The sequence below is a fragment of the Dinoponera quadriceps genome, unplaced genomic scaffold (genome assembly GCF_001313825.1).
Source record: "Dinoponera quadriceps isolate SergipeBrazil2010 unplaced genomic scaffold, ASM131382v1 scaffold2255, whole genome shotgun sequence".
Taxonomy (NCBI): domain Eukaryota; kingdom Metazoa; phylum Arthropoda; class Insecta; order Hymenoptera; family Formicidae; genus Dinoponera; species Dinoponera quadriceps.
In genome coordinates, this window is record NW_014556726.1 from 36,352 (window position 1) to 49,715 (window position 13,364).

Consider the following 13,364-nt stretch of genomic DNA (forward strand, 5'->3'; position numbering starts at 1 on the left):
GATTATTAATACGAAAAATATTGAAAAATATCTATAAGAATGGATTGTGCCAATAATATTTTCAACTGAAGAGAAATCGAATTGCTAACGAGACTGTTCAACTCAATCGAATAGTTATGAACTGAACTTTGACTCCAAATAGGTTTCTTGAGTAGAATCAGTTTTTACATTACAAAGTACAAATCAAGGTTGATATATGCGTTGTCATATTATAATTAATAATTTAAATTAATGCAGATCCAAACGCACTTGCAGGGTTTATACATGCGCATGATGAAAATTGAGTTTAATCGGGTTTAATTGTCCGTGGCGCTCTCGAAAGTCAGTCGGAAACGTTACTAGAGGAGAATTACGAACGGCATGCGCGGCGTGGCGCGCACCGATCCAGCGTGCGGATAAACAATTATCATTTTGTTATCGTGCTGGGTTCTTCACGCCGGTCAAAGTGTGTTCGGAGTTTGGACTCGCTGAGGAAGTATTATTGAAGCGAAGAGTCTCTCAGTTCCATCGCAGCTCGATGATGGAAGCGCAGACGAAGGCGATCACGGAACTTCGCGAGAAGTTTCTTAAGAAATTAAGCGACGAGGGTCCGCCTGATCTCAGTGGGTATATGCGGTATTCTATTTTTTCAAGTCCCAAGAATGATCTGTCATATCGCATCATATAGCGCTTTATTACGTTAAAAATTGTCGTAATACGTGTCGTAACGATGTAACGTATGTGTGTGTATGCGTATGTGTGCAAAGGTCATCGTTAACTAGTCCGTCGCGTATTCAATTGAAAACAATTGGTGCTGTAATTGGCATAATAAAGAACTGGATGGATTGAGTTTCATCACGTTAATTGTTTGCCAAATTGCGAAATGTAGATGTAAACGTTGCAACATACACGTCACTGTTTGTCCTTGTGATTTGCATAACATCACATGATCATCATTATGTTTCTTTTGCAGAAGGTTTTCATCCTGCGGATATAGCTAGAATAAACACCGATGACTGGTTGAAGAGATTCTTGGAACATCATGAATACAACATGCAAGAAGCATTTAATATGCTGTGGGAAACTTGTATTTGGAGGAGAAAAATTGGCGCGAACGGTAAAATTATCTTGTTTGACTTAGTCTCTATCGCGTAAATATTTATCAGGTATTCTGCTTTGCTGTGATTATTTTTTTATATAAAATTGATAGAAAATATTCTAAGTAGTGTGTGTTTACATCAATCTGTATAATAATCTGATATTAATAAAGTAAGAGAATATAAGGAGCATCTCTGTTCTAATGTTATCTGATTATATAGATATCAATGAAGATAATGTAAAGAGAGAATATTTAGAAGATGGATCCTTCTTTAGCCATGGTAAAGATAAAGATGGCAAGAAACTTATCATAATCAAGTCAAAGTTGCACTTTAAGGGAGCCAAAGACTTCACAGAGCTTCAAAGATGTATAGTTTATTGGTTTGAGAGATTAGAAAGGTATAGTATATACATTTGTTTAACTTTATGCAAAGACAACAAGTATGCAAATGCAACTAATATATTGGTGATAAGTTCATATTCTATTCAATTCTATTGAATTTATATTTTATTGTATTTTTAGAGAAGGTAATGGAAATCAAATTTCAATCTTTTTCGATATGGCAGAAACCGGACTCTCTAATTTGGATATGGAGTTCACCAAATATCTCATTGGCTTGTTCAAGTCTTATTACCCATATTTCCTTAACTATATCATAATCTTCGAGATGCCATGGGTCTTAAATGCAGCTTTCAAAATCATAAAATCATGGTTACCCGCCAAAGCAATTCCAAAAATTAAGTTTGTCAACAAGATCACTTTGAAAGAGTTTGTTGATCCCAATGACGCTCTTAAATGTTGGGGTGGTAATAACGATTATACCTTCGTATTTGTCCCAGAAGTACAAACCAATGAAGATGCATTGAATGGTAAATTGGATAATAAAAAGGTATACATATTATGTAATATATCGTGACTAAAGGTTTGCATGTAACCGTTACTATGAAAGACAAAATAATATTACTACATTCTTCTGTTTATACATATAATAGATTAACTTCATTATGATTTTTCTATCTTCCTCTTTTGTCCATTCTCTTGTATTTTTTTAACGAGTAAATTAAGAACGAAAGACTTAACCTCCTTGGTTTGTTTCTTATGTGTAACATTTCTCCAAAATATACTAATTCGTACAAAAGATCAGGCGATATGAAGTACATTCAAGAGGTATATCGAGCTATTGATATTTGTCAGAAAATCACCTCGCTTATTTTCTTAATTAATATATTTTCTAGGTACACTTTGCGGAAGGTTCACCACTTACAGAACAAAGTCCAGCAAGTTTTGCAGACCAAACCAATGAAGAACAATGTAAGTATAAAGAAATTCATAATAGAATTATATACTCATAGAAATAAATAATACTATATATTCTTCGTAATATGTAGTACAAAATATTAAATACATTGTCTTTGTTCTAGTATTATCCGTAGAACCTGATGCGATTACATTTAATAAAGATGGAAAAGAAATCACTGGAGTGATTATACTTAAGAATATCACAACTGACAAGATTTTGTCTTATAAGGTATATGTCATGTTACTTTATTTTATATATCACAGCTATTTTATAAGTATCAAAGTAAACTCAACTTGGAAAACATATTAGCACATATTAGAAGAAATACATATACTTGTAGGTCATAACACAAATATAACATTTAACTTATAGATAAAGACGACGTCTCCCGAAAAGTTCAGAGTACGACCAAGCTCAGGGATTCTGCAACCATCTGAGCAGAAAAGCATTGCGGTCGTATTGCAGCCTGGCTATGATGTGCGTGGTCTGTTGCACAATGATCGATTTCTAGTCATGTGCCTTCCTGTAAAGAACGCAGATATCGCAGCGCAAGATCTGCATACACTGTGGAAAGTAAGTTAGTTTTTATCCTTTCATATTAGGTACAAATATATCAGTCCTTTTCATTTTTTCTTGTATGTTTATAAATAAGATCGACAAGGTGCTGACATTATACGTTCTTTCTTTGTAGTCTGGAAAACCAACGGAACAACATAAACTGAAGTGTTGCGATGGTACTGAAAATAATGAAACGCAGAAATCCCAGTCAATATTAACATCTAATGCAGCGGGAACTGATCGGAATATTGATGCATTTTTCTCTAAGGTACGAGAAAATCAATATTCTTTTATCAATATTTAAACGAATACTTTTACGTGTATTGACATAATATATATATATAAAGATAAATCTTAACATTGATTTTGCATGGACGATTTCAGATGGATCATTTAGAAGATATTTATAAGAAGCTGCACACTAATATCGAGGCATTAAAGTATATATTTCTTATTTGTATGGTAACAATAATTGTAATCACATTAGTGATACTTTACACTTTAAAAAGCGATATCAAAGAATCAATAGATCGTTTGCACGATGATATTAAAGAAACAATGTACCAAGAGCACTGCCGCAGTATTTAGAAGATTTGTTTGTAACCACACATAATATGTAAACAAATTTTGAACAAAAATTTTTATGGGAATTTTATATTTTACACATCCGATATGCGATTATAAGCATTTTTTTTCTCTGTAATGATCTGTAAATAAGTATTATTGTGATTAATTTTATATTTTATTATGTAATTGTTCAAATATGTACACACGCATTACTGTTATTCTCCTATATAAGTTACCATGTGGTGTCCTGTAAACACACACAATATATAGAAAAAGGTGCATTAATCTATTAAATTTATAATACCGTAAGATTAACATTAAAACTACTATTTTTGTAAGCTTTTATACATATATTCTATGAACTGTCCTGATTGTATTAAAATTGTATGCAAATTAGTGTGTGGGCGCGCACGAGTGTATGTATAGGCAGAAAGATTTTGTATATACCTTCAACAATTTTACTTTTAACATAGTTGTACTTAATAATTGGCATAGCTTGTTACATTGCATTATAACTATTGATGCGTAATTGAGAAAGGGAAAAAAATATACATAACACAGTCACATAAGAGTATTTGCTGTGTACAATTGAAGGAAAAATTATTTTAGAAAGATGCAAGGATTCATAAAATAAAAATTTTAAATATAGCAGCATGATTCATTTAATAAGCATAAGAAATTGTTTCATCTACCTTTTGTCATTTCCTGGTCCTTCCTTTCTCTACATGGAAATAATATATATGTGTACTTATTTATTCATTAATTTCGCCGATAACACGTGTGCAAATTAAAATCATAAAACAACTATAATTTACATTCGTCGATGATCGTGACAATTTATCTTTGACACGCTGCACGGCAAACCGCACCCTTCTCGCTCGCTTTCATACGACCCTGCATTTCCCGCCCTTTTCGTATGACGTCATTTTTTTCCAATCCACATCCTGTATGCACGTACTCGTTCGCAAATCAAATCGCTTAGCATCGCTTCGTCGCGATACCGCGTCGATTTATCTCGCATACGGAACGTGCATTTACGTGCATATATATATATGTATATATATATATATATATATATACGCAGTCCAATTTCCAAATAAGAAAGCTGCAAGGGCATGATTCACCGGGAGTAAGTGGCGTCGGTCCGGGACTTGGGACCCGGAAATACCAGAAACGGCTATCACGCGCAGCGTAAACAGACACGCACACACACTCACGCGGGTGACGCGCGCGCCAGTGCGCAGCTGCGACGCGCAACACAGCGCAGCATTTGAACCGTCGCAGTTCGATCGGCCATATTGGCTCTTACACAACGCCCTCACGCGAACGAACGTGGGTTTATTCCAGGTAAGTGAATATTTAGACCTTCGGCATTAGGCTGGTGGAGACGTGTCGCACGCGCATTTCATCCTTACGGTAAGGAACGTTGAGTTTTTCGCGTCGGCTCGCCGGCCGAACCGCCCGGGACGGCCCAGGGGCCGATCGGTCGCGAGCGAACAGCACGCGGCGGAATAGCACGGCATCGTCGTCGCTCCTGTCCTCCATATTGATGACAGCGCCGACGGTGATAATTTTCTGAAATTTTTGTCGTTAATGCCCCCTGTGTCCTGAAATCGAAAGCACCCGCGTTGTCTTAAAAGCTCCCCGACAGAATGCGCAACCTCGAGGGCCCCCGCCGTGTACCACGAGAGTCCGCGATTACGGTGCCCCCCAGGTACCCGCCCCCGTTGTCTCCACGCACTTTCGACACCACCTCGCCCTGACCTCTCGCTTTGTCTCGCCTCGCCTCGCCTGCCGCTGACGCGCACGCCTCGTGCTTCATGGCGTCTCTCGTCGCGGCTGGCCGCCGTCGCCGTCGTCTCCCAGCGCCCCGCTTCGCGTCACTGCCGCGGCGCGCACCACGTCGTCGTCCGTGATCGTCGCGCTCCTCTGACGATCGCACGCACCTGATTGACGCGCGCGCGCGCCCCGAGGGACGCCGAGCGCGCGTCCCGGCGACCCGGCCGGCCACCGGGATGCTCCTCGCCGTCGCTCACTCGATCCGCAAACGCCGTGCCGCGACGCGAGTCTCTTACCCGCCGTAATCGGCCGCGTTATTGATTTTTTCCCTTTAATTCCGGGAGACCCGATGTACTTCGCCGTCGACGAGATCGCGTCTCGCGACTGCTCTCTCGTGCGTGGGTGTGCGACGATAACAAGGGCGGACAACGAGCGAAGCGTGTCCTGGGGAGGCGTGAGAAGAGCGGCATGCGTGAACATGCTCTCGAACTCGCTCGGAACGATTTCTTTTCTAGGCGCGCTCGTGCCGCGATGTAAAACTCGCGGCGTTCACGCGCGCAGGCTTTTGCAATCACCGGCGAATGAAAGGTAGAAAGCTCGAAGGCTGGGTTGTTCTTCCCTGTGTAACCCGTTGCATCGCGAGGAACCTGCCGCGCTGCGGTTCCGCGACAGGTTTCGTCTTACAAGTCGCATCTTCCGAGTAGTATCGGAATGACGATACATTTGAGCGAGATAAACGCGCGTTACATCCCCCATACGGTGGCATTGCCAATTTTATATTTATTTTTAGCGTTGTTGATCCTAAGTTACACGCGTTGATTTATATTTATAGCAACAGTCTAAAAATAGATTTCCAAGTTATACATCGATCACATGTGTTACTTGTATTGTTACAGATTCATGAATACAAGCATCGCTGTATGAGGTGAGCGCTTCAATCATGACGACTAATGTAGCGACTATAAAATTAGAAGAGGGGCAAGAGTCGGTCACGGAGATACAAACTTATTTGGAGACCTTCAATAAAGAGATAGAAGGTGGACAGGGAGAGCAACTGCAACATGTGCAGTGTTTGTATTTCCGAGTTGCTAGTACTTGCGTGTCATGGCAATGATATGATTTGTATTGAGCGACACTTTATTCGTGTATCTTTTTTACAGTGCAACAAGTGGAGGGATTGTCCGGCGGAGAAGAAGGAGGGACATACTTTGTAGATCAGTCTGGGCAGTATTACTACCAGGCTAATAGCGATGAAACACCTGTGATGACACAAGTGCAAATACAGGAAGTAGAGGAAACAGATGTGCAAAATGAAGGCGATGTGGCTCAAGATGAACAGTATCACGAGATCGAGGAACTCGAGAACGTCGAGGGGGAAGAGGAGGTGAGTTAACGCTGAGACTTTCCTTCAGCAGCGGCCATACCTTCAAAATGTACTAAAGTGCGTCTCAAGCATCGGAAAATATTAATTTCCAGACGCAGACGTCCAACAATGAAAACAATCAAGTTGTGATCAATTCTGGCGATGCATATCAAACTGTCACGATTGTACCATCCGACACAAATCCTGGGGAAGTCAGTTATGTCCTGATAGTTCAGCAACCTGAAACTGAAGAAAAAGAAGTTAGACCGGTAGAGAGTGAAGCGGCGGATGGGGAGGAAGCAGAGGGCGAACAGGACCTCACTGTATACGACTTCGAAGACAATGAAGACAATGAGGTGCCGGTGGAATCTGAAGCTGAGGATGATAAAGCTAAAGTTATGAAATTCCTGCCAAAGAAATCTCAAACGGTCACACAGGCGCATATGTGCAATTATTGCAACTACACGAGTCCAAAACGGTATAGTTCTCAATGTTTTTCAATATTATGCATTACATGTCACGACCTAAATTTTCTTTCGAACTTTTTACGAACATCTGCACGTTTAAATTTAGAACGATAATAGCGCAAAAATAAGGAAAGTGATTTATAAACAACGTGTGTATGTGTGTGACAGGTACCTTCTCTCGCGGCATATGAAGTCACACTCGGAAGAGCGACCGCACAAATGTAGCGTTTGTGAGAGGGGATTTAAAACCTTGGCTTCGCTACAGAATCATGTCAACACTCATACTGGGACCAAACCCCATCATTGTAAATACTGTGACAGTGCATTCACAACCTCTGGTGAGTTATTAATTGCTAATTACTCTTTCTTATATTTCATATGCATTGAACTGCACCTTATGTACAATTTGTGTTCTTTTCTGTATAAGTTCCAATTCAAAAGATTTCGGATACGAATTATCGTCGTGGTATATATATTAAAAGTAATATAAAATATTCTAATCGAAATTCTTTTGATATCTCTCACACATTAAATTGAACATTTAATTTTTTTGCGTCTGTCTTGTCATTTGTGTAACTGCATGTGTTGTATGTACCGACATGTTGAGAAGTTTTGTTTCCCTTAATTATTGTCTTTTATTTATATATTTTATAATTTACTTTCCTTGTATTATATGTTTTATATACTTTATTTTCTACGTTTTATGCATTTTTTCTTACACTTAAATTTTTGTCATGCACCGCTAGATATAATAATGCTTATGAGTGTCACAATCCTTATCAACTTATATATTTCTTGCAGTTATCTCATTATATAAAGAAAATATTATGTAATGAATAATAATATTATGCGTAACAACAAAAAAATACTTCAAAATATACGTATGATATTAGCATTAAGTAACATTATATCTTATGCATTAAAATAATATTAATATCAACACAGAAATTTGTTACGTATCTTATATATTATAACGGGCATGCATAAAAAGATTTATCATGCTTGATAGATCAACACCAACATAGGAAATATAAAAAAATATATGGCACATATTTTTATATTTAATTGCTCAATTACTTTCTTTATGTATAAATATTGAATACACACATGTAGATTTAAATATTTTTGTATTATTTTCCAAACTGTTATGTTAGGAATCCATCATTTAATCAGATTAATCTTATTGCTTGCAAAAACAGGAATGATGAAAAATGTTTGCTTACAGGTGAACTTGTAAGACATGTTCGGTACAGACACACCCATGAAAAACCGCACAAATGTCACGAGTGCGATTATGCGTCGGTCGAGCTGTCGAAACTCAAGAGACATATTAGATGTCATACAGGAGAGAGACCTTATCAGGTATATTTTACCTTGTTTTCTCCCTTTTTTTTTTGTCATTAGGTGAGTTGGTGCGTCACACACGTTATAAACATACACATGAAAAGCCATATAAGTGTACTATGTGCGATTATGCAAGCGTGGAGAAGAATAAATTACGTAATCACATACGCACACATACTGGTGAACGTCCATACGAGGTTTATTTTATACGATTACAAAATAAGTTTCTTATCGTACTACGTCGTTCGATTCATAAATTCTTGTGCGATGTTCTCTCTCTCAAATAATTATTATTCTTCAAGTATCGTCAGTAATATTTTCTTCCCATATATAAAAAAAGAAAGGGTATTCAATATATATCAGAGTCGAATTTTTATAGATTGTACTTTTTAAGCAATGTATAAATTCACTGTGTCACTTACTAATACTAGAATGCAACGTTTATTTTTCCAGTGTCCACACTGTACATACGCGAGTCCAGATACGTTTAAATTGAAACGTCACCTTCGCATTCATACCGGGGAGAAACCGTACGAGTGTGATCTTTGCCCGGCGAGATTTACTCAGTCCAACAGCTTGAAAGCGCATAAATTAATACATAATGGTAAGTTATTATTAATTAGATAATTTTCATATGTATAATAACGAGGAAAAGTTTAAAACATTTAAAAGCTCGGCTATCTCTAGCAGCCATATTGGATTTATAGTCAGAGACAAAAAATGGCATACGATAAATTTTGTGCGACATATAGCTTGTTTTTTAATGTTTCTTAAAAAAGAAACATAATATTTTCGTAACCTTAAAACCTGTAAAATATGCGGCAAACGGAGATGTCTGTCCAATATATCGCGTAAAATCGCAAGGTAATTCCTATCTAACGGCATATCTTTCAGCTATTTTCAGCTGTCACGGTTGCCTGAAAATGGTTGAAAAATGTTCTGTTGTTTCAGGGATTATTTTGCGATTTTACGTGATATATCGGAGAGTCATCTCAATTTGTAGCATATTTTACAGATTTCAGGATTATGAAACTATTGTTGTTCAGGGAAAATTAAAAAATAAAGCTATATGTTGCAAAATATTTACCATTTGTCATTTTCTCGCCTCTGACGTCATAAAACCAATATGGCTGCCGGAGATAGCTTTAGGACCGATCTCATATCTAAGCCAGCATTTCACGTGTTTCGATAGCCGGTTTCTTTAGTTTAACGCAAAACTTCACGGCAACGCGTAAGCGCAATATAATTTTTCACTGTACTCGAGCTTCATATAGTCTCAATATATGTTTCAGTAGGCGATAAACCAGTATTTCAATGTGAATTATGTCCAGCCACATGTGGGAGAAAAACGGATCTCAGAATTCACGTGCAAAAGCTGCACACCTCTGACAAACCTCTGAAGTGCAAGCGTTGCGGAAAAACATTCCCAGATAGGTATACAAATAATTTCTTTAAACACGCAATAAATTATTGTGTATCACTGTAATCAGTGATCGCGTACAAATGGTCGAGTATGAATTTGATATAAAAATTACAAGTGTGTTTGCATCCTAAACTTACATTTCCTCATATATATATATTAATTATATTACAGATATAGCTATAAATTGCACAGCAAAACTCACGAAGGGGAGAAGTGCTACAAGTGCGATCTCTGTCCGTATGCATCGATATCGGCGCGTCATTTGGAAAGTCACGTTCTCATTCATACCGACCAGAAACCGTACCAATGTGATCACTGCTTTCAGTCATTCAGGCAGAAGCAGTTACTCAAACGGCATTGCAATCTCTATCATAATCCCACCTACGTTCCTCCACCGCCGCAGGAGAAAACGCATCAATGTCCCGAATGCATAAGAGCGTTTAGGTATATACACGAGATCAATTATTTGAAACAGCTACGCACGATAAACTTTCACTATCACCATGATTTTTTCCGATAAAAAAAATGAAACTTTCTGTTGTTGCATGCAGACATAAAGGAAACCTTATCCGACATATGGCTGTTCACGATCCCGAATCATCCCTACAAGAAAAACAGCAAGCCCTTAAGATCGGTAGACAGAAAAAGATTCAGATCATCGACGGTCAGCGTGTCGAAGTGATGACAGGTAATAATAGCATCAAATGTTTGTTCGAAACTATAAGTAATTTTAAAGAAATCACAGTGAATAAGATGACTTGAGGCTATATACCATTTTTATATCGTTTATCAACAGCCCCTTATTAATATATTCTTCATAAATATCAAGTGATTTCTTTACATTACCTTATCTTGCCGTTATATGTCTATACGATTGATAGTGTACAGAAATGTACATGAACATTTACACTCACAGGGACATTTACGATATGATCTAACTGCAGATCATTGACTAATATCCATGTGTTGTATGTTGTGATAACAGGTGATTCTAAACTTAAAGGTTACGAGGACGAAGAAGAGGAAGAGGATGAAGAAGATGCCATGATGGCAGTCCAAGGCAGTGACGGCCAACAATACGTCGTACTAGAAGTGATCCAGTTAGCTGACAATCAAGGAACCGACCAGGTGAGCGATATGTAGGTCTTGCTTTTTGTATAGCATGCAGTCAAATAAATAATGAGTTGATTTTGTTTACTTAATTATTTCTAACAGATGGCCGTGGTCGCGAGCGAAGATGGTGAATTGGTAATGCAAGATCCTTTGAGTCAAGAAAGCAGCATAGTAACGGCGACAGGAGAGGAGGTTGATGAAGTGGAAGAGGAAGATATAGAAATCCAAGACATGAAGATAGAAACCGTTACGAGTAAATCTTCCACACAAAGCGACCCAAAATTACAAAAGGAAATGGAAACTTGTTTCGGCTTTGATGAAGAAGTGAGTGGTGCTTTATGTTTTGCTTGAAGTATGTTTAGAAACTCACGCTTATATCGAAGAAAATATAATACAAGTTTGCCTCAATGAATACATGATATATACTACATCTATTTTTCATTTTCTATTTTTAGGAAGAGGAAGAAGAGGATGAAGGTGGTAGTAATATAAACATGTTACAGACAATTTCGTAATAACAAATGCAAGAGGAAAAATGTACCTACTTTATAGTCTAATGTTTTACTTTCCTCCCAGTGTAAGTGTAACTATTAAAAAGAAAAAAAAGAAAAATTCATTAAAAGATCGAGAAAGACAGAGAAACTACATGCTGTGTACAGAAAAACTGTGAGTGCAGTGTTTATCTAAAAATACTTTGCATAGCTCTCAGTGCAACTGGTTTGGAACACATTGGGCCATTTGCATGATACGAGAACTTCTTTTGCCACTAGTGCATTAGGTACACGTAATAATTTATAAAAATATTGTAGTTTCGTGGTTTAGCAAAATATCAAGCAAAAAATGTATAATTATGATATTGTAAATTATGATTTATGTTATTGTCATAGAGAATCATTAATTCTTTACAAATGACATTAACAAATTAGTTAAGTCATATTACATATATTAGAATGTAGGTAATAAGGAGAAATATATTTAATAAGATGTCTTGGCATAATATTTTTAAATAAGTTTATTTAAAATTACGAAGAGTACAGAAGCTCGTCACGACTTATTCTAAGACAAATGGAACTAACATCAATTCTGTTAAAAATAGCTAACAAAGGTGAAACTAAGAGGAATAATACGAGGCTGCAATGTAAATAAATGCTTTCCGTCATATCTCGATCTAGAGACCATTCTAAAGTTTCAGTGTAAATGAAAAATATCGAGAAGGAAGTGATAAATTCGTTTATGTAAGAAGTATTTTATATTGTCTAATATAAGCAACTTTTTTTATGTTAATAAGAAACTGGGGAGTATAATAGAGAGAATTGTGCGAATCATAAGTTGAAATACGCTGGTTTCATAGATAATGAGTTTATATATAAATATATATACATATATATATATATATATATTCTTCTACGTTATATATATATATATGAAACGTTTTCATTCGTAGTACAATTAGGAAGGAAGGAGATAACAATTTGTTAGATAATAACATAATACAGTTATCTTATTCTTCGATAAAAATATTTTACTTTCAGTTTGCAGCATTAAATAATTATGCAATTAAACCTAATTAATAAATAAATAATTATCTAATTGAGGTTATTATACTTAGGCAACAGCTTGTGCATAAGATCTTTATGCAAATTTCTATGTGTATTATTTATATAATTCTTTTTAACGTAGAATATATTGAATGTGATTTATAGGAAGAAGAGAGAAATTCTTGCAAACTTACTGTTAGATTCACGTATTTGTTGTATACTGTACTGTAATTACCGCGAGTTCTTTCACATCTTACATTAAGCAGAATTGACAAGTCTTTGATATATGATAGATATGACTCTTTAATCACGACCTCGCACGTAGTGTTTCCAGTTTAATTCGAAAAGGCATAGTGGATCTGTTTGAATGTTTCGAGTATTCTGTGAGTCTCCTTACGATAAGACATATGTATATGGTAATGAGATATTGAATGGCAAGACGACGGAATTTTTTTCATATGAGGCAAATTTCGCGCGCTTATGCCTTATAGCTGGAAATATTACAATTCTTCAATAAAATTGGTAGTTTTTTAATATCTTGTGTTGATAGATTAGTAATGGTATTCCAGATTTTACGTTAACCATATTTGTCGGTGTCCTGTTTATAAGAAAACTATATTGGAGAATCTTATAGTAACATTTCTGGGATATTGTATTTGCCAATTATATGAAACGGAAAACCTATCAAGCTACTGTTTGTATTGACTACCATAAAGCGATATTTCTTGGTAAGATACCGACAAACGTTGTTAAACAGAGCACGGAATATCTTTATGTGGATACGATACATGTGTGTGTGTGTGTGTGTGTGTGTGTGTGTGTGTGTGTGTGTGT

At 36.7% G+C, this 13,364-nt stretch overlaps 2 protein-coding genes across 9 annotated transcripts; both read left to right on the top strand.

The window, feature by feature from the left end:
- The first annotated feature begins 283 nt into the window (after positions 1–283).
- Positions 284–3,704, top strand: LOC106748056 (motile sperm domain-containing protein 2-like). The gene is made up of 9 exons (XM_014626250.1): positions 284–602; positions 953–1,096; positions 1,299–1,476; positions 1,601–1,967; positions 2,314–2,389; positions 2,500–2,606; positions 2,751–2,951; positions 3,070–3,204; positions 3,321–3,704. The coding sequence occupies exons 1-9, from the start codon at positions 518–520 to the stop codon at positions 3,522–3,524; spliced, it is 1,497 nt and encodes a 498-aa protein (XP_014481736.1). The 5' UTR covers positions 284–517; the 3' UTR covers positions 3,525–3,704.
- Positions 3,705–3,839: 135 nt separating this feature from the next.
- LOC106748055 (transcriptional repressor CTCFL-like) lies at positions 3,840–13,358 on the top strand. 8 transcript variants are annotated; one of them, XM_014626244.1, is made up of 13 exons: positions 3,840–4,919; positions 6,179–6,352; positions 6,443–6,666; positions 6,759–7,123; positions 7,281–7,450; positions 8,338–8,474; positions 8,910–9,060; positions 9,749–9,890; positions 10,051–10,323; positions 10,431–10,567; positions 10,865–11,007; positions 11,095–11,316; positions 11,448–11,507. In XM_014626244.1, the coding sequence occupies exons 2-13, from the start codon at positions 6,223–6,225 to the stop codon at positions 11,505–11,507; spliced, it is 2,154 nt and encodes a 717-aa protein (XP_014481730.1). In that variant the 5' UTR covers positions 3,840–4,919; positions 6,179–6,222. The 8 variants fall into 8 exon arrangements, with proteins under 8 accessions (XP_014481730.1, XP_014481728.1, XP_014481733.1 ...); XM_014626242.1 differs by having other exon boundaries at positions 3,840–4,850; XM_014626247.1 differs by having other exon boundaries at positions 3,840–4,850; positions 10,883–11,007.
- The last annotated feature ends 6 nt before the right edge of the window (positions 13,359–13,364 follow it).

Coding starts and splice junctions, on each gene's coding strand:
- LOC106748056 (XM_014626250.1), top strand. CDS start 518: ATGATGGAAGCGCAGACGAAGGCGATCACGGAACTTCGCGAGAAGTTT. Junction 1,968..2,313: donor GTAAATTGGATAATAAAAAG/GTATACATATTA, acceptor TATATTTTCTAG/GTACACTTTGCGGAAGGTTC. Junction 2,607..2,750: donor ACAAGATTTTGTCTTATAAG/GTATATGTCATG, acceptor TTTAACTTATAG/ATAAAGACGACGTCTCCCGA.
- LOC106748055 (XM_014626244.1), top strand. CDS start 6,223: ATGACGACTAATGTAGCGACTATAAAATTAGAAGAGGGGCAAGAGTCG. Junction 7,451..8,337: donor CAGTGCATTCACAACCTCTG/GTGAGTTATTAA, acceptor GTTTGCTTACAG/GTGAACTTGTAAGACATGTT. Junction 11,317..11,447: donor GTTTCGGCTTTGATGAAGAA/GTGAGTGGTGCT, acceptor TTCTATTTTTAG/GAAGAGGAAGAAGAGGATGA.